The 24,931-nt window shown below is 45.6% G+C and overlaps 1 protein-coding gene across 1 annotated transcript in view; it reads left to right on the top strand.

Annotated features, from left to right (window-relative positions):
* LOC146784187 (uncharacterized) overlaps positions 1-24,931 on the top strand; it is a 140,652-nt gene that overhangs the window by 97,318 nt on the left and 18,403 nt on the right. The window contains exon 2 of the mRNA XM_085636395.1: positions 12,501-13,133. Within this exon, the coding sequence (XP_085492521.1) occupies positions 12,501-13,133 (633 nt within the window). The remainder of the gene's footprint in view (positions 1-12,500; positions 13,134-24,931) is intronic.

Genomic DNA, 24,931 nt, shown 5'->3' with positions numbered 1-24,931 from the left:
GGGTGCATACCTCTGCAGACCAGAGACCCAATTTCTAACACCCAGCATTAAAAAAGGTCACTTCTCTGTAATGTGACCTTGTCCCAATGTGAACAAGATAATCCATCAGCAATGTAATTCTCCTTTCCTAACAGATACCTTGGCCTGAAAAGAACTGGCTACTAAGAACATGCTGGAGCACATGTGGGAATTTGAGTCCTATTTGTTTTGGTTTCAGGATGTAGGCAAGGGCGAAGCTTGGTCAGTAAGGTTTCAGCGGTTTGAGTTTCAGATTTTCTTAAATCATGTAGGCATATACTGTTCAAATATATTATACTACAAGGAGGGCACATGAGAGGGGCTTAAGAGGAGGCAGTGGAAAGGGAGAGGAATGCAGATTTGTAGGGGTACTTAGGGGTATATCATCAAGGGCTTTATCTCTGCTTTTCTGGCTTTAAAAGTCAGAAAAGCGGAGATAAAACCTATCAGCAAGAGGGTGCTAACATGCGTATTCGCATGTTAGCACCCTTTTACACTACGCCTACCTTTGTATCTCTAATGAGATGCAAAGTGGGCGTTCCTAACATACACTTCATGTCAGGAGAGCAATAAGGTGTCTTTGCGTTATCAGCAAGGATGCCCTTGCATTTCACCAGACGTTAGTTTTTGGAGAAAACTGCTGTTTTCTCCAAAAACTAACGTCTGCTAAAATCCTGACTAAGCCACCCCTAACATTGGGGGTGGATTATGCTGATACGACCACAGGGTCGTATCAGCAAGGTTATCGCCCTTTTGCAGGGAACATCGCTGGAAAACCAGCGTTGTTCCCTGCAAAACGGCGATAACATCACTATCTCTGGAATTTTTATCGCCCTGGAGCAGCGCGTTGATGATAACGCGCTACCAGGGCGATAAAAAGCAGAGCTAGCCAGCGCTAAGAAAAGTATCGCTAAACACAGTATTTTGTAAAATAACCAACATTTTTGAAGACTTTAAAAACAGAGAGGGCGAGAATGTGCGTTTTTGTCTGTGTATATGTAAAAAAAAAGTCCCTGTTTGAATCCAACAGACACTTCACCATACCCAGCTCAAAACATTTGTACCCAACTATTTAACCTAAATACATTTATTAGTAGCTGTAACACCCTGCAGCTATGCTCCCGACTGTAGGTGACTGCCTTCGCTATTTGGCTGGCAGCCATTTACTCTGGGCACAGTAGCAGTTCTGATGTTTTTTTTCACTTATTTTATGATTTTTGTTCTTACCTCCATTTATTTTAATTTGTTCTTATGTTCCCAGGAGGAAAGGAGCTGGTTGAGTTGCAGGGATTCTATTTGGTCTTGCTTTACGCTTCTTCCCTTTTAATTACTGCCTCTCACTCAGCAAACTAGTGTTTCATCACTTGGGCCATGTCCATGAATGACACGTGGACCTATCTTACCATAAAAAACTAAAATGGCCCCCACTCCTAATAAGCCTCCACCAATCAAAGTGTAATTACCTGTCATGCTTTCAATTCTACCTCCTTCGTTATCTCATCGCAGCCTAATAAAATGGTCACTTCTCTTTACTGTGACCGTGTCATTTGTGCGCTCCCCTAAAGTCTGCCATCATGGATGCTTCAAAAACGTACATAACATACACATCGTAAACATATGGCAGACCTCAATCAAATGACATATTGACTAAACCTTGGAAACAAATGCCTTCAGCACAGTTCCTGCAATGGGCCTCTTTTTATCCATTTTCCTGCTTTTTTCCCTTGCCCAACCCATGGCATGCTTCTTTCCATTTCACTCCACTCATTCCCGCATACATCCCTCCCTTGCCAGGTTAGCTAGTAACCGTTCTACAAGCTACAAAACCCTTGCTCGCCTGCTGTCCAGAGCTGTGAAAGAAAGGGAGTTGGTACTACAACCGCCTCCGGTGCCAGCCCAAGAAACACCTTGTACTGTGTATGAGAATATTCATCCATAGTGTTATTCTCCTTTCCTGAGAGATGCCATGCCTCACCCAGCACGCTAGTGTTTCATCTCTTGGGCCACTCCCCTTCTAAGGAGAAATATTTAAATGACAATGCTGCTCATCTGTGGAGTGGGTGTGACAGTGCACTCCCCTGCGCCTGTCCACGCATGACCCATTCCCAAAACCATGTACCCTGCCAGTTTCTCTTTAAAACTTTAGCGTAAACTTACGTACTCTTCCAACTTCCTCCACAGCCAAAAACCAAGGTGTGCAGCACATACAGCTCTCGTTCTCTAGCAGGATTTCTCAGTTGCTATTCTTTTAAATGTCTGTCCATTAATTCCTCTCAATCTGAAATCAAGGCACCGTATATTGCCATATTTGGCTCACCCACTACTTGTACACCGAATTGCCTCGATTTGACTGTTCATCTGCTACCCAAATACCAGACTTGTATCTGGGGCTTCATCACTTCTAATGCTCCTTATTTCTTGTTCATGAGCAAGACTTGGTTGCGACCTTACAGCACAGCAGTCGTCGTACCATAGAGTTACTCTGTTCGTCATGTGGACCATCTCAATAAACTTGGGCAGCCTCACATTCATCTATTGATCCTCTTTTCAGTACGAAATTATGGCAATCAATACTTTGCCATGGCTTGAGTGCATGATCTTTATTTTATTTTAAAAGTTAATCCTAATTCATAATTGGCATGAGCACTTGTTTACCACCCTCCTAGGCCTCGGGCATGCTTTAACACCAGACCTTACCTCTTGCTTGCTCCTTACATTTTTAAGCTGCTGATTTTACGGCGATAGGGGATCTCAACTTTCACCTTCATAACGGAGAAGATCCTGACTCAGCAGCCCTGCCTCAAGATATGAAATCCATGGGACTCACCCAGCTGGTTATCCATCCCATACTCAGAGTAGGACACACGTTAGATCATATTTTTACCAACCTCATGGGTATCTTTACTTCTCTTCCATTTTGCCATCAAGTTTCAGTAGCCTAACCACCCCCCCTCCCCACCCCATTTTAGGCTTGTTGACTTCATCTTCGCTACTTGTGACATCCATTCTCAGGCCAAGGTAGGTGGTCTTTACTACCTATAATGCCTAAAGTAGGTGCTGTAGGTAGCAGAGAGATCTCCAAAATTGACCGACTTGGCTTTGAAAATATCTGTAATGCTAATCTTTCAGCGCTTGATCCTGAAATGGAAGTAGCTGCTACAAATCCCACTGACAAAGCAGTCTATAGAGTGCCCATTAAATTCTATCTGCAAGCCACACGCTGATCCTGTTACTTTGGTCAGATGGCCTGCAGTAAACCTTTGCCATCACAAAGGAATCTCCCAATCCTAAATCAAGTAGCACTGCCATCCATCCTACTCGAGCTGTGCACATAGCTTGCCAAGCACTTCATGGGTGAAATTAACACTGTTTCGTGCAATGTTGACCCTCCCATGACTCCTTAGATCGTGTTAAGACCAGTTCCTCTAAAATGCATGGCCTTATCTGCTGAGTAGGCTATTGTGATCCTTTACATCATCAAATTGGGTTCACCATTAGACCCTTGCCCTCCAGGTATTATTTTTAAGGGAACTGAGTCAATTAGACCGACCTTAACTACTTTATGTACCAAATCCTTATTTTCTGCTTCCGTTCCTAAAGTTTGGAAACAAGCTTTAGTTCTGCCACTCTTGAAAAAATCTACTGTATCTCTTCAATTCAAATCATGCTCCTTCCTAAATAAACAGTGTGCTAACTTGAATCTTAACTATCTACTTGACATTTCTCAATATGGGTTTTGGCCCTCATGTAGTATAGAGACTGGCCTTCAGGCAGCCACAGATGACCACCGCATTATTCTGGACCAGGTTGATGCCACCTTCCTTAATCCTACTCAACCTTTCTGCAGACCTTCCACGTTGTATCCCATTCCATCCTGCTTAGTGATACTTTTGATTCTGGCTGAGCTCTTATCCTCCAGACCCCAGGCTGTTTGGCTCCTGCCCTGTCCCTCCCTTGAAATGACAATATCCTGTGGGATTCATAAGGGTTCTTCCCTGAGCCACACACGTTTCAATCTTTACCTTTACCCCCTAGCCGATATTGTCAGATCATTCCGTTTTAAAGCTATCTCCTATGCTGATGACGCACAAATGATCATGGCAAGTTCAGAAAACTCATCTGCCACCAACGCTAACGTTGTGACTTTTTTTGTTTCTAGTTTTATATAGCCAAACTAGACGCAAAGGGATCAGAACACTTTACATGAGCACCAGTTGCGTTACAGATGATACATTCATCTTGTTAGGCACGGGGAGATTAAGTGATTTGTCCAGAATTACAGGATGTTGAGCATCCCTGCTGAGACTCGAATCCGGTTCCCCAGCTTTGAGGTCAACCGCTCTAGCTGTTAGGCCACATGTTTGTCCTACATTGCATCATTAATAAAGACAAATTGCGCATAGGGAAAAGACGGTTTACATTGCCCGTGGCTGCCCCCGTAAATGGTCTAAAATCTGGGACCCCTGGAATACGTATCGTGGTGATATCTGTGTCCCTCCCCGCAATATTGATTTTGATGACGCCCCTTCTCCTTGAACCCCAATGGAATATCCTATTGTATTTGTAATGATATTTGTCTCCACTGTATTTTCACATGTCATATCTGCTGTACTGTATGTTTAGGTCGATACATGTTAATAAAAAGATTAAAAAAATAAAATAAAGACAAATTGCCTGAAAGAAAACAGCGAAAAGACAGATGTCCTTTGTGCTCTGCATCTGCTTCTCCAGTGTTTTATGAGCTTGGACTGCCCGGGTGCCCACTGAATTGGGAACGCCTCCTTCTTCTGCTAAAAATCTTGGTGTCGAACTCGATACTAATATTCCTATAATCAAACAGGTAAATAAAATCACTGTTTGTCTGTCCTTAGACACAAAATGTTCACCCAGATTGTCACACTGTTACGTACAGTGAAAAATTACATCCACATGTGTAGTTATAATGCACTCTTTACAAACCTAAATCTGGGCATACACGTTTCCATTTCCCTTACAAAAATCTGATCAGCTGTAACTACCCTGCAAGTGTAATTCAGGTAGGCCAGTCACTTTGAACATATCTCAGTTCCAACTTGTTAGCCTTTAACACCTCCTCTGACACTTCCACTATTTTGAAATTTTGCTCTTGGGTAATCTTAACAATCCAGATGGGTCTGCTGGTCTTTGAAACACCTTTAGCAGACTATCACACTCTCCCCTCTCAACCCACCTGTGTGGGCAGGTCAGTACTCATGTATTCATTTGAAGAAATTGATCGTCCAGGGTAACGTTCATATCATTTACTTTCTTAAATCAACATTACCGACAAGAAAATGTTCAATTCTTGTTTGCATCCTTAGCTGCAATTTTCTGGTACCCTCCTTGGTCCCTCCTTCACCATTAGGTCTCTGTGTAAAATATTGTCACCCTTCAACAGATGTTAATGTCAAGAATGGCAGACACACCTTTTTCGCCCCTCCCTTTTGTCCACTCCCATCCATCCTTAGCCTGATCTTTGTTCTTCCTTGGAGTCTACATCAGCCCTGCCTACGGTTGATTCTGTCCCCACGCCTTATCCCCCATGCAAGCGGCTCGTCCTGGATTCCCACTTCCTCCTATTGCCCGCTACCGAGATGCTTATCACTTCTATGCTTGATACCCTGTTGTCCTACATGCTCTACTATCACTTATGCCACATACAGGTTGCAGGCTGCTTTCCTGAGCAGTCCCCTTCACATCTGCTTCACTCTGTCTCTCCTCCCTGCTACCTCGTCCGGTCCTTTTCTCCACTCTCATTGGATGTTTGATGTATCCTTCCTCCTTGTGTACAAAGGCACCAAACTCTCTTGCATGGTTACTTTAACCCGCACCCTCTCTTATGTTTAGACTCTCTTCTGCCTCACTGACTGCACAGTCTCCACTTAGACAATTAATTGATCCCAGTCATTCACCGTGAACATTACCTTTGACGCCCTTCACCTCCAACACGCTGCAGTTTGTCTGTTACAATTCAGCTCACCTGTTTGAGTAACCTCATCTTTTCTCTTTCAATTCGCACAGTTCCGCCTCTGTCATTTCTCCATGTTACCAGTTGCTCATACCAGTGATCAAGCTCCTTCTCCTCAGTGGTCGAAGTGGGCATCAGCAGGGCACGGCGTGCCCCTACTTCTTTAATTCAATAGATTCTGTTCCCCTACTTTTTAATTTGAAACATGTGTCCCAGGAGGGCAGAAATAGCCATGGCCTACAGATAAGGCCGTTGGGGGACAGGCGGGTGGGCAGAGAAGGAAAAGGACTCTGTCTTTTCCTTCTTGCCCAGAGAAGACGAGGACAGTGTTCACTTCTCCTGCTCTGCCGCTTCAGTTTTATCTCTTCTCTTTCTGTCTTGCTCCTCCTCACTTACTGAAAACCGTGACTTCGAGAAACGGTTTTCATCCCGTCTTTCCTCCTTTCGTTTATTTGTTCCCCTGTGAAATGGGTCCCAGAGAAAAAAAACTTTTCCTGGAAATGTCATCTTTTGCTGACATATTTGTATTCCAGAGTGCCGCCTTGGGAATAAAATGTTCAAAATATGAAAAATAAATAAATAAATAAAGCAAGACCGAGTAGTAGCAAAATGGCCAGATTGATTTTATTCACACCCAAACATTAGCTCCACTTCACAAAGTTTGCCAGTAAAGCGCTACTTTTGTTTTATTGTCTTTCTTTGAACAACATTGTTTTCCGAGGGTGGGGAAGTGCATCATTCCTGGAGGTACTGCAATACCTGATTGATGGGTCGATTGGAAAACAAAATGTGTACCGCTGTTCCGTGTTCAGGGATGTGGTCTTTTTAACCCCTTCGACGCCCATGACGGAACGGTTCCGTCATGCACGTCGGTTGGGCTGTGCTTATGACAGAACCGTTCCGTCATGGCCCCGCCCGCGCTCAGAACCTTCAGCGTGGCGCGGAAATCCGCGCCGCGCTGAAGGGGCTAAACCATACTGTTTACGTTTTGTAAGGATATAAGCAATGGACATTGAAATGGGTCCTTTCTGGGATCTGTAATCATGGCCTTAACTTTTCAGGCAAAAACACTCCCTGATTTCTGCATAGTGAGTCTAAAATTATTAAGGTAACCAGGTTGTTCCTGCTTACATTTCACATGCTTTACTTAATCCTGCATTCTTTATGAGTGTTTGCTTTTTACGGGATGTTGGTACTTTTTTTTGCAGCATATTGCTCTTTTCTTATGCGTAATTCGAATTGAGTCGCATCCACGTGTTTATAGCGGAGCACAATTGGGTTGTAGTTGAAGCCAGTGTGAGTTTCTCTTAGTGGGGCAGTATAGTGTTCAGTGAGGGAGAGGATGTGGTACTGTGGTCAGAGCTGCCTAATTTGGAACTGAGTAATCAGGTTTAGCCTTCATCACAAGTCCCCCAGACCACTCTCTTGTAAATGTAAATGTAAATGTTGTAGACTTGTAAAGCGCACAGCTGCCCCAGCAACGGGGCGTCCCGGCGCTGTAGAACGCTGGGGAACCCGTCCTGGTTATCCCTGTGAGATGGTCCCTTTCTGGGTATCTCCAAGGTGAAACCAGGCATCCCCGGCGTCTGTGGGGGGCCGTTGTAGAGATGAGGCAAGCTTAATGCCCAGAGTTGCCGAGTGTGTTCCTGGTTAGAGTAGGTACCGAGGCGAGAATTATCGAGTCCGTTTTGACCCTGGTCCACGACCCTGCCGAGTCGGGAATTGAACCCTGGTCCCTGGCCGATTCTCTGCTTACGGGTCTGCCGCCTCTAACCAGTGAGCCACACCTCTCTCTTGAGGGAGCACATTCCCATGCTAACCTTAGAACGCCCCGCAAGGCCTTAGAAGCCCTGGTGTCTTAGCACCAGCAGGTGGACCCTAGCGACAGACAGTGTGGGTTAACCTTGAAGGCCTGTCCACCACAATTCATACAGAAGTTCACCTCTAGTCTTGCGGGCAGGCCTATGAAGCAGCACACCCTAGACCAACAGTGACTCTGTCAAAGAGGTCAGAGGACCCTTGAGAAGGCCCAGCTCTAGGGCGGTGCAACCGGTGTGACCGCCCCGGACGCTGACTTTGGGTGGGAGCGTCGTGTTTGCAAGTATATTATGGTTTTAAAAGCGCTTGCTGCCTCCTTCCTGGCCTTCGGCAATTGTTGACAACAATAAAAATGTCATAATAACTCCAATTAGTAATGCTCTTCCTAGAGAGAAATGGAGGTTTGTCAAGTGGAGGTTTTGACTCATGGAAAGGTAGAGCAGAGGGTTAATGTGCCTGCTGCAAAGACCATGTACCTTGCAGATCACAAAGTGCACATAATGTAAATAGGTCAGTGGGTTACTGCTTTCTCAGGGAGCTCCTTTTGTTACTTGCTGTTTATAAGTTAAAATCCTAGCTGCCTGCTTTAAGGCCACTGGAATTTTGCTGCAAAGGAGGACAAAATTATGCCACAGTGTTGACTAAATTATGCAGCAAAAAAAGGCTGCAGCGTAATGCAGTATATTTTCTGTTAGTTTATTATTTTGATATTTTTACACATGCTACCAGTCTCTGGAAAGGTTTTGCCTTATTAGTACAAATACAGCAGTGAGAAAGGTGATCGGTCAACCTTTGCAGAGGGCCGTCCCCTTCACAGGAACACAAGTCATATTTTTTAGTAATCTTTGATCCGTTTGAGCTACAAACAATTTATTAGTTAAAATTGTCAGATTAAGCAGCAGATGTTGTATTATTTGGCAAATATGGCAGAGCCATAATTATATAGAAAACATCTGCAAACTAGGATACTTTGCCATTCATGTTTGAACTGCTCTTGTGGAAAAAAGAAGAAGGGCTGGTGACCGAAATTCCATGGCGCGGAGACGAATGGCTTTTGCTTCCACTTTTAAGCGTAATTCGAACATTCTGTGATTCAAAACATATCTCACTTTGTGAATGTATTTTAATGTCAATAACGGATATTAAACCTCAAATAATCATGTGTATCCATTGGTTGAATTAAATAACATAAAAAGCTGTAACTGGTCAGTGAAATGCCAAACAAATACTAAAAATTGGGATGTTTTGTGTGGTTCACGTCGCACCTCTAACTCCACCCCCTCATCGGGTTATTCCCGCCCTTTGATTCTCCGCCCCCAGTTCCCCTACTGTATCCGCTCCCCCCCATTTCGACCACTACTTCTCCCCATAACCAGCTAACCCCCTTCTTTCCCCTCTCTCCTTGCTAGTAGGGTGACCAACTGTCCGTAAACTTAATGGACTGTCCGTAATTTGGACCTTATGTCTGTTGTCCATGAGGATCCCTTTTACGGACGCCTTCTGTCCATAATTATGGCCATCACAGGGAGCAGCACTGTTCCCCTGCAAGAAGCCTCAGCCCCCTGATGTGGCCGCTTTGCACTCCTCTGAGCACAAGAGCAGCCCCACCCCGCCCAATGTCATTCTGTCTGCGGCTGATTGCCACATACAGAATGACAATGGGCCGGTCTGGACTGTTGCAGCATGTGGCGGCCTCCTCAAGCCTCAGTGTACAGCAGGGCATTCTGTTAGATGGATAAAAGGTAAAATGCCCATGCTGCATAGTGATAATACAGTTTACATAAATAAACCTGTGAAACAAGTTAAAAAGAAGGGGCTAGAGCTCTTTCACTGTCTCATCATTTTAGAGCTGACACATTTTCAATATTATATTCAACAAAGCCATGGTTGCTGCTTTTTTATTTTAAGCAACTAACAACCATTGACAAAGCCAATACTCCTGGCTTGTTGATAGTGTAATGATACTTGCTGTATTATATATCAGGGTGCAATGACAGAAACAACATAATACCAGTCAGGCAGCACACTATGCTAAGCACAGATTTTTAGCTAAGGTGTTTTAAGCCATGCCCTTAATTACATCGAACACCCCCTTTGAAGACACCCCCCCAGTTTTTTTTTTTACCCCACTTAAACCCCTGGAAACAACACCATGTCACAGTCACCTCACGTCCTGGCACTGTGCATCATGCATGACTTCTAAGTTTTCAGATTGCCTATGTGCAGGGGCATAGTGAACCCAAAACCCCACCCCACCCCACCCCTTGCTTTAGGAACTACCGGCGGGGTGAAGGTCTTGATGGGCCTCGCTACCATCTAGCCTCCTAATTTGCCATAACATATACACGTCACTTCACTGCCCACATACCTCAGAATCTATGTGCTTAATCCTCCACGCACTGCCTGCAGGCTCTCAGGCTGCCCTCCACTTACCCCTTAGCTCTGCCACATTCTGAGCTTCCTCTGCTGCCACCATCCTTTTGCCGCCCTCCCCTTTACTTTACACAAAAAATATCTTTCTAGTTCCCACATCACCCCAGGCCTACTAACTTGTGCACAGACAGCCGATGAGAAAAGAATCACCTAAGATGGCAGAACCCTTGAATGTCTAGGGGCATCTCCACCCCGGGGTTTTCGACGTCTATTGGCTCAAAGGTGTGTGTGTGTGTGTTGGGGGGGGGGGTGAATGAGACTCGCCAGCATCACGTCCTCTCCTGTGCCCAAATGTCATCAGCAAACAGGCCCGGCTCCAAGATTTCTTTTTGGGTGGGCCAAGGATGCATATGGGTGGGCCACTAAGGGCCCAATTTGTTGCTTCTTGTGGTAGCCTATAAGCCCTAGATTACGTCATATCTACTTGCAACCAGTCACCATGATACAATGGATCGATTCTGTGTGTATACAGAGCATGTGGAGAGTTATTTGAAAGTAAGAGCGATGTCTGGACCTAAGTGCAAACCCTCAAATTCCAGCAGACCTGGATTCAACACAAGTACTTCCAGGCCTGATTATCTACTTTTCTACCATCCCTCTCCTGTGCACCTTATCACACAGCTGACCTTGGGCCACAGCCCCATATCAGCCACCATCCAGCTCCGCTTGGCATATTCCCCCAAAAGAAATTAGTAAAATCACCTTCAAACTTAAAACATTGACTATAGCAGTAAATATAATTAGCACACACTTTAATATGTTCCACAGTTGCCCTAATGACCTAACTGCTAATTAAATAAAACCAGAAAGGCCATGACAGGGACGGTTTTAGTGCTAATGCGAAAGTCATTTTTGGCGCCCCACCAATTACCTCTTTCTCCGCAGATACCATTACTACCACCCTCCAAAAGTGCCCTTCATCTCTTCGTACCTCCCCCCATGACCTCCTCCTCAGATCCCTCACTGCCACCCTCCAACAGTGCCCCTCATCTTTACGTAGCCCCTCTCTCATATGCATTTCATTTGTTGTACAGCGCTGCTCATATCAGTGTAGGGTGTTGCAGTACTTTACACCACGCACACATTATACAGAGACGATAAATCATACAAGTATGTAAATCAGTCTATAGGGAATTCCACATAAGCCAATGAGGATTACAAGGTGTAGGAATCACATGTCATCCATACTGGTGGGCCGGATATTTCAAGAGGGTTTGGGCTGGGGAAGCACAAACTCAGGATTTAAAGCATGCCCCAGTGGTTGGGGGTTGGCTTTACTAATAAAAATGTATATCGGCCCAAACTCTTTTTACACAAGAATCTCTGTGACAAAGACACATAAAATACAGCTTATATGCATTTCAAAACTACCAACAGGCAAAGGATTGCTCTCCAGCAGGATCATTAATCACCAGTTATCTGGACATTTTTATTGTTGTCTTGCATCCATGGCCATGATAATGATGAAAACAATGTAAATGAAGCATACACAAAGTATGTACCTTGAGGGGCCTGTGCAGATTTAAAAAATAAACACAGATAGTAACACATTCACTTACCTACTCTGTTAGTCAAACTGCGTCACAGCCTGATCTGATAAGCAGCGGCAGGGGTCAGGAAAGGTGAATAGGAATAAACAAACTTATTTTATCCAGCGATGAACAGAAAAGGAAATATCCACGCAGCAGGCAAAACTTACTCGGTGCCAAATAAAGAATGTCTCCCCTTCGCCATACCCCTCTTTTTCCTGCACGACACAGCCCACCTTTCTAAAAGGAGTTGGGTGATTGGGGATGGCTGTGAGAAAGAGCCCAGGCCCAATAACTTAACTCCCAGAACATGAAGGAAAACAACGTTAGAAGGAACGTTTCAAATTAAAGATGCCATTCGGTATTGGCCTTTGTGCCCTCACTGCGAGGGCCAAGGTTTACGTTTGGGTGGGCCAGGCTCATGTTTGGGTGGGCCTGGCCCACCCGGCCCCCCCTCTAGAACCGGGCCTGTCAGCAAACTAGGAAACATGTTGAGTAGGAATCCATGTGAAATCGATAGTTCATTCTGATAGTGTTATTGCACATTGTGGTTGCCTTCAAGTCATATCACCGGGATTCTTACCTGCCCCAAGTAGCTAGCACAAATGTGTATGCAACACAAAATAAAACATATTCTCAAGTTCATACTCATGCCATGCCGAAGTTGAAATGAATACACTTTCTGACAACCAACTCTCTGTTTTTTGTCCCCGCAGCCTTGCTGAGCAGGATTATAGTGCTTATCCAGTTGAAAAGCACCACTTCGGTGGGCGCCAGTCCATTATCACCAACAGAACCGACCTCCCAGGCAGCAGGACGCTATGGGATATCCGAAAACAGCCGTACAAATGCAGGAATCTTTGGGCAGTCCTCTGAAGCGACGGTTTCCCTACAACCCTCCGATTTATACTCCTCTACCAACACAGGAACGGCCTTTCAACACTCAACAGAGACACCTGTCACAAACCACCCTCAAGCCACTGTGAACAGCAACACTAACGCGTCTTTAGAGCTGGAAGATTTCAGTACGACGGAGACCGCTGGGGTCACTGGACTGTTAAGTGGTCCATTGACAGGTGGAACTATGCAGCAGACAATACATACCTCAGACTGGGTGACTGTGTCGTCACTTCCTGTTGAAAACACGGCTGCGGAAGTGTCCAGCCACGGCTCATTACCAGCCACCAATTCATCACTCACCAACCAAAGAGCCCAGCTGCTCCCAAGGGTCACCCAGCCGGAGATGCTTCGGACTGCTGATGGAACGGCTTCACCGGACCCGTCGGGCATGTCTTATGCCGAGATCCTCGCCATTGCCATGGGGGCCTTCATCCTGACTGCGTTAGTGAGTAAGTAACCTTTACTACCAGATTCCAAAGCTGGTGTCCTTCACTGCAAGCACCCCTCCTGGGTGACTCCGAAATCAGACTGAAGATCCCCATATCTGCCACTTTAACAATCAAATTACAGACATTTTAGAGAAGGTTGTGTAAGTGCACGAGTGTGTCATCAAAGTATGGGAATAAATAAAATGCTTTTAACTGAATTGGTGGAGCCTTCACATGCTCTCTATAAAGTGATCTATTAGAGAAAACTAGTTATTTGCTACAGAAGTGTGCTGCAGTGAAATATTAATAGCAGATTCTGTGCCATGTAAGCGCTTTTACAGTAACAATGAAAGAAAGACTCACTTTGTTCCATGTCCAACCGTCATTACCAATGACTGCAGTATCTTCTTTAATTCTCTGTAGTAGGTCAATCCGTAAATGTCATTCCAACATAGCTCCATGCCAAGGTGTTAACTGGTTGAGATGGAGTGTCCTAGTTTGTTTCCAGAATTTGAGACTACTCATTTTATCCTATTGTTAGGTAAACTGGTAGCTGCATCGGGTTTGTGGCCTGTTTAAAGGAACAGCAGGCTGCACATATGCAAGAAATAAAAGCAAATAAGAAATGGCATAAATGAGAAACACAAATAAGAAGTAAGAAAAGTGTAGACCATGCACCTGGAGAGTAAGAATATTGATGGGACAGGATATCGAGGATAAAATATCGAACAAATACTGCAGGTAAGTGTAGATTTTCTAAACATAGCTCCACATATATGTGCCAAAGCGATACCAAAAGGGATGATGGATGGAGCGTTTGAGCAAATCAAACACTCACCCCCAGTCAACTGATCTGGGTTTAATCCATCATCATTCTTTAGCTCACTCCACCACCCCAGTTCAGACATGGCCATATGCAAATCAGTCTGACCTTGTGCCTCATGGGAGCAGTCCAGCCAGAACTGCCAAGCCATGTCTTCCCTGAACCGGAAACAAGCATCCTGGGACCGGTTTCGGGTTCATAACCCTCATCAGCCAGGCTATCTTGAATCCAGTGGCAAAGTGAGCAAGGGACCCACGTCTGGGCATACCCTGCCAACTTAGGGCGAACAAAGCTATACCAAAGGGGATGATGGACGGAGCGTTTAAGCAAATCAAACACTCACCCCCAGTCAACTGATCTGGGTTTAATACATCATCATTCTTTAGCTCACTCCACCACCCCACTTCAGACATGGCCATATGCAAATCAGTCTGACCCTGTGCCTCATCAGTTCCCATGAGGCACAGGGTCAGACTGATTTGCATATGGCCATGTCTGAACTGGGGTGGTGGAGTGAGCTAAAGAATGGTGATGGATTAAACCCAGATCAGTTGACTGGGGGTGAGTGTTTGATTTGCTCAAACGCTCCGTCCATCATCCCCTTTGGTACCACATATATGTGCCGGCATGGTGCATATATCTTCAAGGTACATAGATGTGGAGTTAGGAATAGTAAATCTATACTTCCTTATATGTACTAAACTTTTGATATTTTGTCCTCGATATTCTGATACCACGATATTCTGAGGGGTCGATATTCAGTAATACAATCTAAGTAGTTCATGGTAACACTGTCTGTAGTTGTTGGGTTCATCTGCATTCATGCCCACATACACCAAACTGATCCCTCATGTAAACAATCATTGGTAAATGTATTAGGTTTCGCCTATGTGATTAATAATAAGCTGTTTTTGTTGTAAGTTGTAGCTTGCTGAGTAGTTGTAGAATATACGCTACAGAAAGTCTGTTAAAGTGTTATGACTTGTTTATGTACAAAAAGGCGATATATTCTACTGTTACTAGTGGTATAGTGCGGGTAAGTAATATAATTCTGGAAAATGAAATGAAAGGGGGAAATAATAAAATTAATGGATGTAATAGCAATATTATGTGTTTAGATGAGTTCTGACAACTTTTGGGCCTGGTGCCAGTGCACCTGGTGCACCATTCAAATCATGCCCCTAATGCCTGCAAGATAACTGCATTTGTGACTGCCTGTTTAGTAGTAAAATATTTCAATATTTGGTGTTTAGAGGGAATTTTAGAGCTCTGGGCCCTGGTGTCACTGCACCTGCTGCGCGATTGAAATCATGGCCCTAGTACCTGCTAGATAACTGCACTTGTGACTGCCTGTTTAGTAGTGAAATGTTGCAATATTCTGCGTTTACTGGAACCTTACAGCTTTTGGCCCTGGTACCACTGCACCTGCTGCACCATTCACATCAAGCCCCTTTTAACTGCAAGACAACTGCAATTGTGTCTACCTGTATATTATCAAAATATAGTACCATTCGATGTTTAGAAGAGTTGTGATAACGTTTTGGCCCAGTGTCACTGCACCTGCTGCACCATAGAATTCATGACCCTAGTGGTTGCTAGATAACTGCACTTATGACTGCCTGTTTAGTTGTAAAATATAGCAATATTAGGTGTTTAAAGGAGTTCTGACAACTTTTGGAGCCGATGCCACTTCACCTGCTGCACCAGTCAAATAATGACCCTATTGCCTGCAAGATAACTGCACCTGTGACTGTCTGTTTAGTTGTGAAAGATTGCAATGTGAGGTGTTTAGAGCATGCATTGAATAGAGACCACTCACGCATGGTATTGGTTGCAGCAAAGACGGTGAAATGAGACCCCTCCAGTAAGCATTCCACAAATGGCTCTCTGGGAGCTGCAACAAAGGGTGGTAACAACCAGAGCAAACAAATACCCTGTAAAATACTGTACAGTTAATTGGACTTCCCTCTGCCAGCAGAACAATAACAGGAGCAATTTTAATTAAAACAAAAAAACTGGCACAATTGTCTGTAAGCTTGTTAAACGAGAAGTTTCACCCAACACGTTTTTGGCCATCCGAATGTTTCACAATAGAAAATTACAGAATTGTGCAGTGACTTTATTTAAAATCTATCAGTGGGACGGTGCTAATTTCCTCCCTCCTTGCTAGTCACTGACATATTTTACCTGTAAGAAAGGCATTTGTTGCTTTACATGGAAACATGGATGTGATGGCTTCATATAAAGGCGAGGAGTCATGGCCCAACGTCAGAGCCACCAACACTGAAACTAGAGAACCAGGTTCGAGTCCTGGTCTGGGCTCAACATCTTGTGATTCTGGACAAATCACTTAATTCACCATAAGTAAAAAAAAAAAAATCTGGTTCTCATGCCCCTGGGCCACGTTTAGCAATACAAGACTACAAAAGAATATAAGTAGCAAGTGCTTCTACACCTAAAATATGGGAAGGAGGAAAGAGGCAAGTGTTAACTTTCAGCAGCTAACGATGGAAAATGGGGTCAGAGGCTACAGGAGAAAATATAAATCAAGCATTTGATTCTGAGTCTTTGGATAGGGGGTCAGTCAATGTCAAAATACGTGTTTGTTGTAGGGAACTTCCTTTTTAAATTTTTCAGATTTTCAAAAAAAATAATCATGCACTTCCTTCATCTGTACGTGCCGTATAAATGGCAAGTTTAAAAAGCATTTATTGAAACCTGTGAAATGAAAAGAAGATAGGCTTTATTTGGAGTCATCTATGATTATTTCCAAGACAATAAAAAACCGAGCACTTCCTGCAGATATGGTGTCAGGAGGTTAGCATGGCAGAAAGCTACTCAAGCTTATAATTAAGAATCTACACCCTGCATTTTTTCACGCTAGTACATTTCCCGATTTGACAGCGAATATAGTGGCGCTCATCCCGTTTCAGATCACCTTACCTGTTCTTTAAGTGGCAGTTTACGAAATGAAATCCAGTTCTCTTTACAGCAACAATAATCACTAACAAGTATCAAGGGAGTGCATAGGATGTGGCGCAGAGCCAGAGCTGCTGACTCGACAGCTGGGGATCCTGGTTTGAGGCTCAGCTGCACAATATCCTGTGATTCTCGACAAATCAATGTAATCTCTGTGGGTGATAAGGCATATAAATCTGCTGCAAGATGAAAGAGGCAAAACTTTATGGAAAAAAATAGTTCCACCAAAGCGGATGTTAACAGTATTTAGTCGACGGGAAACTGATAAGAAAAGCAAAGGAGGAACAAGCATTGGTACAGAAATGCGGGAAAAGTAAGTTGCAAACACAGGAACCAATGAAAAGCCAGGAAAGCGAGGGGGAGGGATGTAAGCTCCTTTTAAGATTTATATTAAAAACAATAGATTTCCGAAGCACAGTGCAAGCGCTGTGCATTTGGAACCCAAAAATGTCAATAGTAACCAAAATATTCAGTCCTTACACCTAGACCCTGTTGCAAGCAGTGATGGCCCAATCTCGTGAAATCTATTGGGTGTCTGTTGTCTGTCTTTTCCCCCCGCGGCCCGTTTCCACCCCTTCATTGCTGCTTTGAGGTATAGTGATGTAGTGGGGTCCTGTCCTGTGTGTATCTTTGCGAAATGTGCTATGGCCGCCAAGTGGGCCTGTGCCATGATCAGGATTTTTCATTAGGGAATGCCCATTGGATAAATTGCTCAACTGCTCTTTGTGTTTCTCCCATGTTCTCCAGTGACTGTATGACTCCTATCTGCATCACTGTCGCTGCATATTTCTTGTTCCGTCTGGTTTGTTCTGGGGTAAGGGCTTGGTTTACCAATGTTGATAAGTCTATCCCGCCTGCCCCATAGCTGTTCTGGGAAAGGGGTCATTACCTTGTCCGCCCCCGGGGCCAATTCCCTGAATCTGCTCATCTGTGTTCTTGACAAGGCGTCCGCTACTGAATTTTCCACCCCTGGAATGTGGCGGGCCTTCAAGTCCACGTTCCCCTCCAGCTGCAACTTAACCAATTGCCGCATTAGTCAGGTGGCCTTGCCGAACCCCTGTTGATAGCCAGCACCACCCCCTTGTTGTCTGACCATAACGTTAATTTCATGTACTTCAACTCTCGTTTCCAGGCTGTTAAGGCAACTATTATGGGGAACAGTTCCAGGAATGTTGTGTTGCCGGTGATGCCTTGCTTCTGCCATCTGCTTGGCCAGGCCATTGGCCGGCACCATTTGTTGCCCAGTATTGCCCCAAAGCCTGTGCTCCCTGAAGCGACTGTAACCAGGGCTATCTGTTAAGCTGTTACCCAGTCTTCTCTCCAGATGAGGACACCGTTAAACTTAGCCAAGAATGTGTCCCACATGAGTGGGTTCTTCTTGACTCCCGCCCCAAGCCGGACGTGGCAGTGTTTGTGTGTGAGGCCTGCCGTTAGCTGGGTGAGGTGCCTGGCGAAAACTCTACCTGCGGGTATTACCCTGGTGAAGTTTAGCTTTCCAATCAACCGTTGAAGGTCGCGGAGTGCTGACTTGTTGCGGCCGCAGAGGCCCTTTACTTCCTCCCTGACACCTCTCACTTTTTCTACTGGCAGCCTGGCTTTTCCTGCAACTGAACCCAGCTCTATCCCCAGGAAAGTGAACTTTTTGGTGGGGCCTACTGTCTTCTCTGCTACATTCTGCCGACCTGGCGGGCCTGTGAACAGGTAGTGAAGTCCCCCCCCCCCTCCCAGGGTGCCTGTCGTGCAGTGCCCATTCCAGGAAGGTGCTGAACTGTTCGAAATATGCGCAAGACACCGCGCACCTGATAGGCATGGCTTTATCTATGTACAGAGCCCCATCCCACTGGAAACCCAACAGGTGAAAACTTGATGGATGTACTGGCAGGAGGCGGAACGCGAACTCGATGTCTGCCTTATCCATGAGTGCCCCATGGCCAGCTGACCTTACTAAGTCGATGGCATCGCCGACTGTAGCCTATCCCACTGAGCAGGCTTCTGCACATATCCCGTCATTTACTGACGCCCCCTCGGGGAAGGACAGATGGTGGATTAATCTGAACTGTCCTGGCTCCTTTTTGGGAACCATCCCCAGTGGTGAGATTACCAAACCCTCATGCAAATGAGATGGCAAGGGGTCCTCTATCCTACCCAAGGACTTTTCTTTCTCAAGCTTTTGGCGTACGACTTCCGGGTTCTGTAGTGCTGACTTTAGGTTGTTTGCCCCGTCTAGTGGAAGTGGACCTTCAAATGGTATTGTGAACCCTTCCTCAAAACCTTTCACTAATACTGCTGCATCTGTTTTGTTAGGATATTTGTTGGCTAGCCTGTGAAGTTGCTGTGTGTTGATAGGCGACCTGGCTAGCCGGCAGTTGTGTTAACCTTGTGGGTCCCCCATAACTTCCTTACTTAAGGTACTGCTTTCTTTTCTTATCTTTCTTGTCCCCTTTCTGATCCTTTTTGCGTGTGCATCCCGCCGCCAGGTGCCCCCCCCACCCCCGCATATTGAACATATGTGTTGGAATTTGCATGAGCGGCCCCAAGTGGATTCATTGGCGTCATACTTCCAGCAGATCGCTGCTGACCCGCTAGAGATGGAGGGTTTCCATGTGTTGAATTGTTTGGGTTTATGAAAGGACTTGCCCTTCCCTTTGTAGAATGACACCGAAATGGCTGCTCACTTTTTCCCGCCCAATATTTCACCTCTTTGGCTACCATCATTTTATGTATAAACCCCAACACATCCTCCTCGTTTCATTCCATTTCTGGGTGCATTTTTAACCTAAAACCTTTGTCATATTGCAACCATGCATCGCCAAGAAACTGCCTCTGTGCCCCATGAATGTTGGCCTCATATAACCACAGATATGCTGTGCAGCCTGGGAATTTTTCTACTATTATGCATGCCATTATTCTAAATGCATCCAGCCAGTTATCGAAATTCCTTTCTTTTCTCTACCTTCGCCTTTCCCTTCTGTCCTCATCCTTTTTTATCACAGACTGTCAGGTCCAAATCATCTAATTGAATTTCTAGTAGGGAGAAGATGTCTATAAATTATTGTCTCCATATCCTTTCCTTCACTGCCAAGGGGATAAGACTCGCTAAACGCCGGCCCTGGCGAGGGTCTGGCATAAGCCTCCACTGCCAAAACCTCCCTAGCTGGGTCGTTTGTTGTGCTCGTGCCGCCCCATGCCACCACAGGAGATCCTAGTTCCCCCCCTGCACCCTGCAACGCCTGCCCTTGCAACCGTTCCTGGTGCGCGGAGTCTGGGTCCAACAAATGCCGAGGTAGCCCAGATACCCCTTCTGTAGCCTGTCCCCTTGTGTTCTCAACCCTCTGTGACCCAAGCCCCTTATGCAACTGGGGTGCCATTGATTTCAAGCATTCCTGTACAAATGCGTTAATGTGCTCACCACTCGTTGTGCTGCCGCCTCCGCTGGAGGCTCCTGCCGTCGGCTTCAGGCGGCTGGTCTTTCTTCTGCGGTCTCTTCCTGGGCGTTTTTTCCTGGGGTGGTTTGGGTGCCGCCCTCCGACTCCTCTTGGGTGCCGGTGCAGTGGCGTCTTCGATTGCTTGGTTGCTTGTGTCGTCGTGGTCCAGCTGCAGCCAGCTGGTTCCATGTACCTCTGATGCAGCCCTAATCTTTCTCAGTAAATCAGCTAGCTCCTCTGGCTGCCCCACTGCGCCTCGCCCTTTCCATTTTTTGGGCCTCTGAGCGTGGTGCTGCCGCCCTCCTAATGCACCAAATACCTGTTGATTGGCTCCCTTTTCTCTTTTTTTTTTGTTTTGTTATGGCCTATGCTTGTTGGATGCGTCCCACTCCACCAGTTCCTTTGAATAAAGTACCAAGGCTCCTTTAAGCCTCTGAGCCTCGCGTAGCTGGGCGGGACTAGCACTGCAACAGTGTTGCTCTTGACGGCCCGTAAACTCCCAGTGGGCGGGGCTGGCCCGTAACCTCCCAGTGGGCGGGGCCGGCCCTTTGCCCCAGCTGCCTTGGGATACACCGCTTCTTTGCTGTGTTGGACCTAGAAATCAGGGATCCCACGACCAGGCCGATTGCTGGCAGGTGGGGGAGCGCAACCCGGCAAGGGTGGACCTGCTTCCGGGCTGCACGCACGCTGAGTGGGGATTTTTAAAATGGCCTGCAGCGCGGGCCCCACGAGTAGCTTCTCGCCACCTAGCGGCAATAATGAATGGAGGCTTGCTACTCGTGCTAGCCGCTCTCTCTCCCAGACCGCACGTGCTGCCAAGACAGCCGCTCGTGACCTAGTCGGCCAAATTGCAGTGAGGCTCGCTCCTCGGGCTACTCCTGCTGGACCGCTCTCTCTCTCGGGCCGCACGTGGTGCAGTGAAGACCGCTCGCGACCCAGCTGGCGAAAATTGCAGTGCGGCTCGCCCCCAGAAACCTCCTGCTGTACAGCTTTCAGAGGTGAAAGGCAGCTTCAGCTGATAAGGGCGTGCAGGCTGAGTCGCTCTCACACTGGGGCGGCACACAATGTTGTGTGGGAGCGGGGGACCAGGAAACCGCCCACCTCACCACTTTGGAACTGCCACCAACCTTGGGCACAGCGCAGTGTTCCGGCGGTTTTTCCGGAAGGAGGCCGCTTGCTGAAAGGCTGTGTCTGCAGGGTAGAGCGTGCGGGCTTGATCGCTCCTTCACCAGGCCGACCCGTACTGCTGAGCGAGGGCAGGAAACCAGACAATCGCCCACCTTCACTGCTATGGAAATGGAGACAGTCTTTGGCGGTCTCGGGGCACAGCGTAGCATCAACGAGGTGAACTCCGCAGCTTTCCTTGGAGGCTTTTCGAACAGGTGCACTCCAGTCCTATATCTTCGTCCCGTGCTCCTTAGACCGACCAGCAGAGCTTCACCTGAAGTAGATGAGTCCGTGCTGACGGCGATCCAGAAAGAGCTCCACGATGATAGGAGCTACCTGGGTGAGCAGTGGCTTATATGCCCCCCCAACTCTTCCCGCCTTGCGGGTGTTGTCCCCCCATTGGGGGGTTTGTATCTCGCCAGCCCCCCCCCATTGGATGGGGGCCTGGCGCCGTTCTGGCGCCTGTGAGGGGTGGGGGCGCGGGGGCTACCTGTTCAACTTAAGGGGGCTTCAGGGCGCCCAGAACCAGATTATTGCAGGGCTCGTCGTCGGTTATGGCGCCGGCCACTGAACCCCCCCTTTCGGAGGGGGGGGGACAGCCTCTGCGATTCGGAACCTAAAAAGTCAATAGTAACCAAAATATTCAGTCCTTACACCTAGACCCCATTGCAAGCAGTGATGGTTTATGAACTTTTAAAGTACTAGGGCATAAATAGCCATGCATAGATCACACAGGGGCATTTGTGAGAACCTACCACGAAAGTTTTCAAACATGCTGGCAATTTATTCATTTTATAGCACAATAGTCAAATATTTTGCAGTCTGATAAGACGCACTCATGAAATAATCCACTGAATAGTTTCATGCCGTAACAAGAAAAATTATCTTCCACAGGGCACACGTGAGCTTTCTCACATAAGAAAACTTGATAGAAAATGGGGCAAAAATTTACATTTTCAGATGAGTACATATAAATGGGCTAAAAAACATAGGGCCTCATTTACGAAAAATATGACCGCGCGCCGAGCTGCGTCATTTTTAAAGCACATGCATGCATCCTATTAACAACAATACGACACATCTGTGTACTTTCTCCTGCACTGGCGTACAATTAGCTGCCGTGCGCCAGCGCAGGCACCCTTGCGTCCTGTTGCAAGGGTGCCTGCATTGTGGGGATGATTGTTTTTGTGCAGGAACACTTTCCTGCACAAAAACAATCATTGACTGCATTTTCCTCTTAAGTAAGAGGAAACAACGAGGAGAAATAAAAGTATTTCTCCTCAATGCGCCAAACTTACGCCTCCCCTGAGAAAGTGTAGGATTTTGACGCATTCCCAGCTTTACAAAACTTTGTAAATCTGGGAATGTGTCAGTTCCATGGACGTTGAGTGGTACACCCACAGCAACACCCATGGAATGCCCCTTTCACATAGAATAATGCGTGAAAGAGGTCCATATTTATAAGGCCATGAAAAACCACGCAGGGTGACTTTATGTGGTCTTGTAAATATATGCAGGCAAACTGCACCGCCGATGCGTCCAAAAAAGCGGCGCTATGGCCTTGTAAATGAGGCCCATAGGCTGTAGAGGCCATTGAAATAAACAGTATTCTAAGTTCAGTCCTAGAACATTTGGGGAAAGTGAAACCTTTGCACAACATAGTCCATGAGGCTTATGTACTATTCTAACTCCAATCTTGAAATATTTTGTGGAAAGTTAAACATTTTCCAAGTATTTTAAGAAAGGGGTAAAAGGTAATACTTTTATATTGCCTGAAGTAATGCCCGGGGAGGGGGTGGGGTGGGAATACCAAAATTTAACAGGGCCTCTTACCGCTGCAGAAGATGTATACTGTACATTTCCTCAGTTCTGCCCTTCACCCCTTTCAGTTTCTCATCCTTCCAAGAGACTCAGTCATACATCACGACTAAGGATCCACTTGGTGGGAACAAGATGAAAAAGAGAAATCTTTTCTTCTGCACAGAGCTTGTTTTAGTTTATCACAAATCATGTGCGCATGTAACATTTTATAGAAACATAAGTCAATACTCTAACAGTTTGTTAGTTCATTTATATTACTAAATATAGTACTGACATTTAGCAAGTCTAGTTGTTAACGTGCTTTATATACTTATCTGTGTGAGATTACACAGTTAAACTTGATGACCACACAAATTAGAGAATTAAGCTCAGCTCCGACCACTAATGTACAGTTTACGCTAGAACAGTGTTACAACACACACTTGTTTTACTCTAACAATACAGCTTCTTCCACTAATGACAAGTCTACATGGGGTTCCCCCTTACTATTGTCCACATATCCGTATGAAACTCGTTGATAAGCGCCACCAAATGCTCAGACAGCATCCATTCATTCAGCTTAGCCCATAAAGGAGAATTTACTGTATTATTGTGTGTTGTGGAGAGTCCACACGTTGCAGGAGAAGCAACTGTGACTAAAGGCCTTAGTGCCATAGCAGTCAGCACCCCTACATTGTGCATTATGGTTATCCGAGTATGAAAATAAGTGAGTGTAATCATTTTACATTTTTTTATCCAGCCTGACAGCTGCTTATGTAATATTTGTGGAAGAATATTGACAGGAGGCCTTTGCGTCGCACAGAACGACAATCAGATAGATTCAATTTAAAAGCATCTTTCCACAGAAGGTTATGGCTCCAGGTACAGCAGTGGCAGCTCTCTTATCTGTTCAATTAAATAATTTTATGGGAAGAACCTACTAACCCCCCTGCTTTAATCTGCTTTGTCGTGTATCGACATCTCCAACAATTCTCAAAATCAAACCATTGTAGTCTTCCTTCTCATCACTCAAACCTCAAAACCACCAAGTCATGTATTTTAACCATATCATCAGGAAGGTGGATGAATTTTCATACGATTCTTTTATGATCAATTTTATAAAATAACTCCTTACAATAACATCCACAAGTAAAACAGGAAACTGATTAATATGCTTGTAAGATTAGTGTAACAAAGCTGCATCACCACAGCAATAGCTTATCACTCCAGAAATTTCATGACACAGTCATATGAAAAGCTCTCCACTCTTGACAAACAAAAACCATGATGTTGAAAAATTATAATTATGAATGAAGAAGCCTCCCATTTTTCAAATTGAATGAACAGGGGGATCCTTCGGGAAATTACTATATACACTCTTCATAAAGACAAACCAAGCAATAGAATATAGTAGAGAATAGGGGGGCCAAATCATACCCTTGCCCTAGTCACAAGTCTCCATTTCCCATGTCATTGACACTGTCTTTACTGCACTCCACTATAAATCATTCTTGCTTCCATCCTCCTTCTGTATGTGAAACGAGGGCGGGGAGGAGGGGCAAGGTCGGGTCTCGAAAAGGTACCTCCAGTTGATGGGCAGCGCTTGTGCTGGAGAGCATAGTTTA

The sequence above is a fragment of the Triturus cristatus genome, chromosome 11, assembly GCF_964204655.1.
Source record: "Triturus cristatus chromosome 11, aTriCri1.1, whole genome shotgun sequence".
Classification (NCBI taxonomy): Eukaryota; Metazoa; Chordata; class Amphibia; order Caudata; family Salamandridae; genus Triturus; species Triturus cristatus.
The sequence above is the reverse complement of the archived record's forward strand: the minus strand, read 5'-3'. Positions and strand labels throughout refer to the sequence as shown.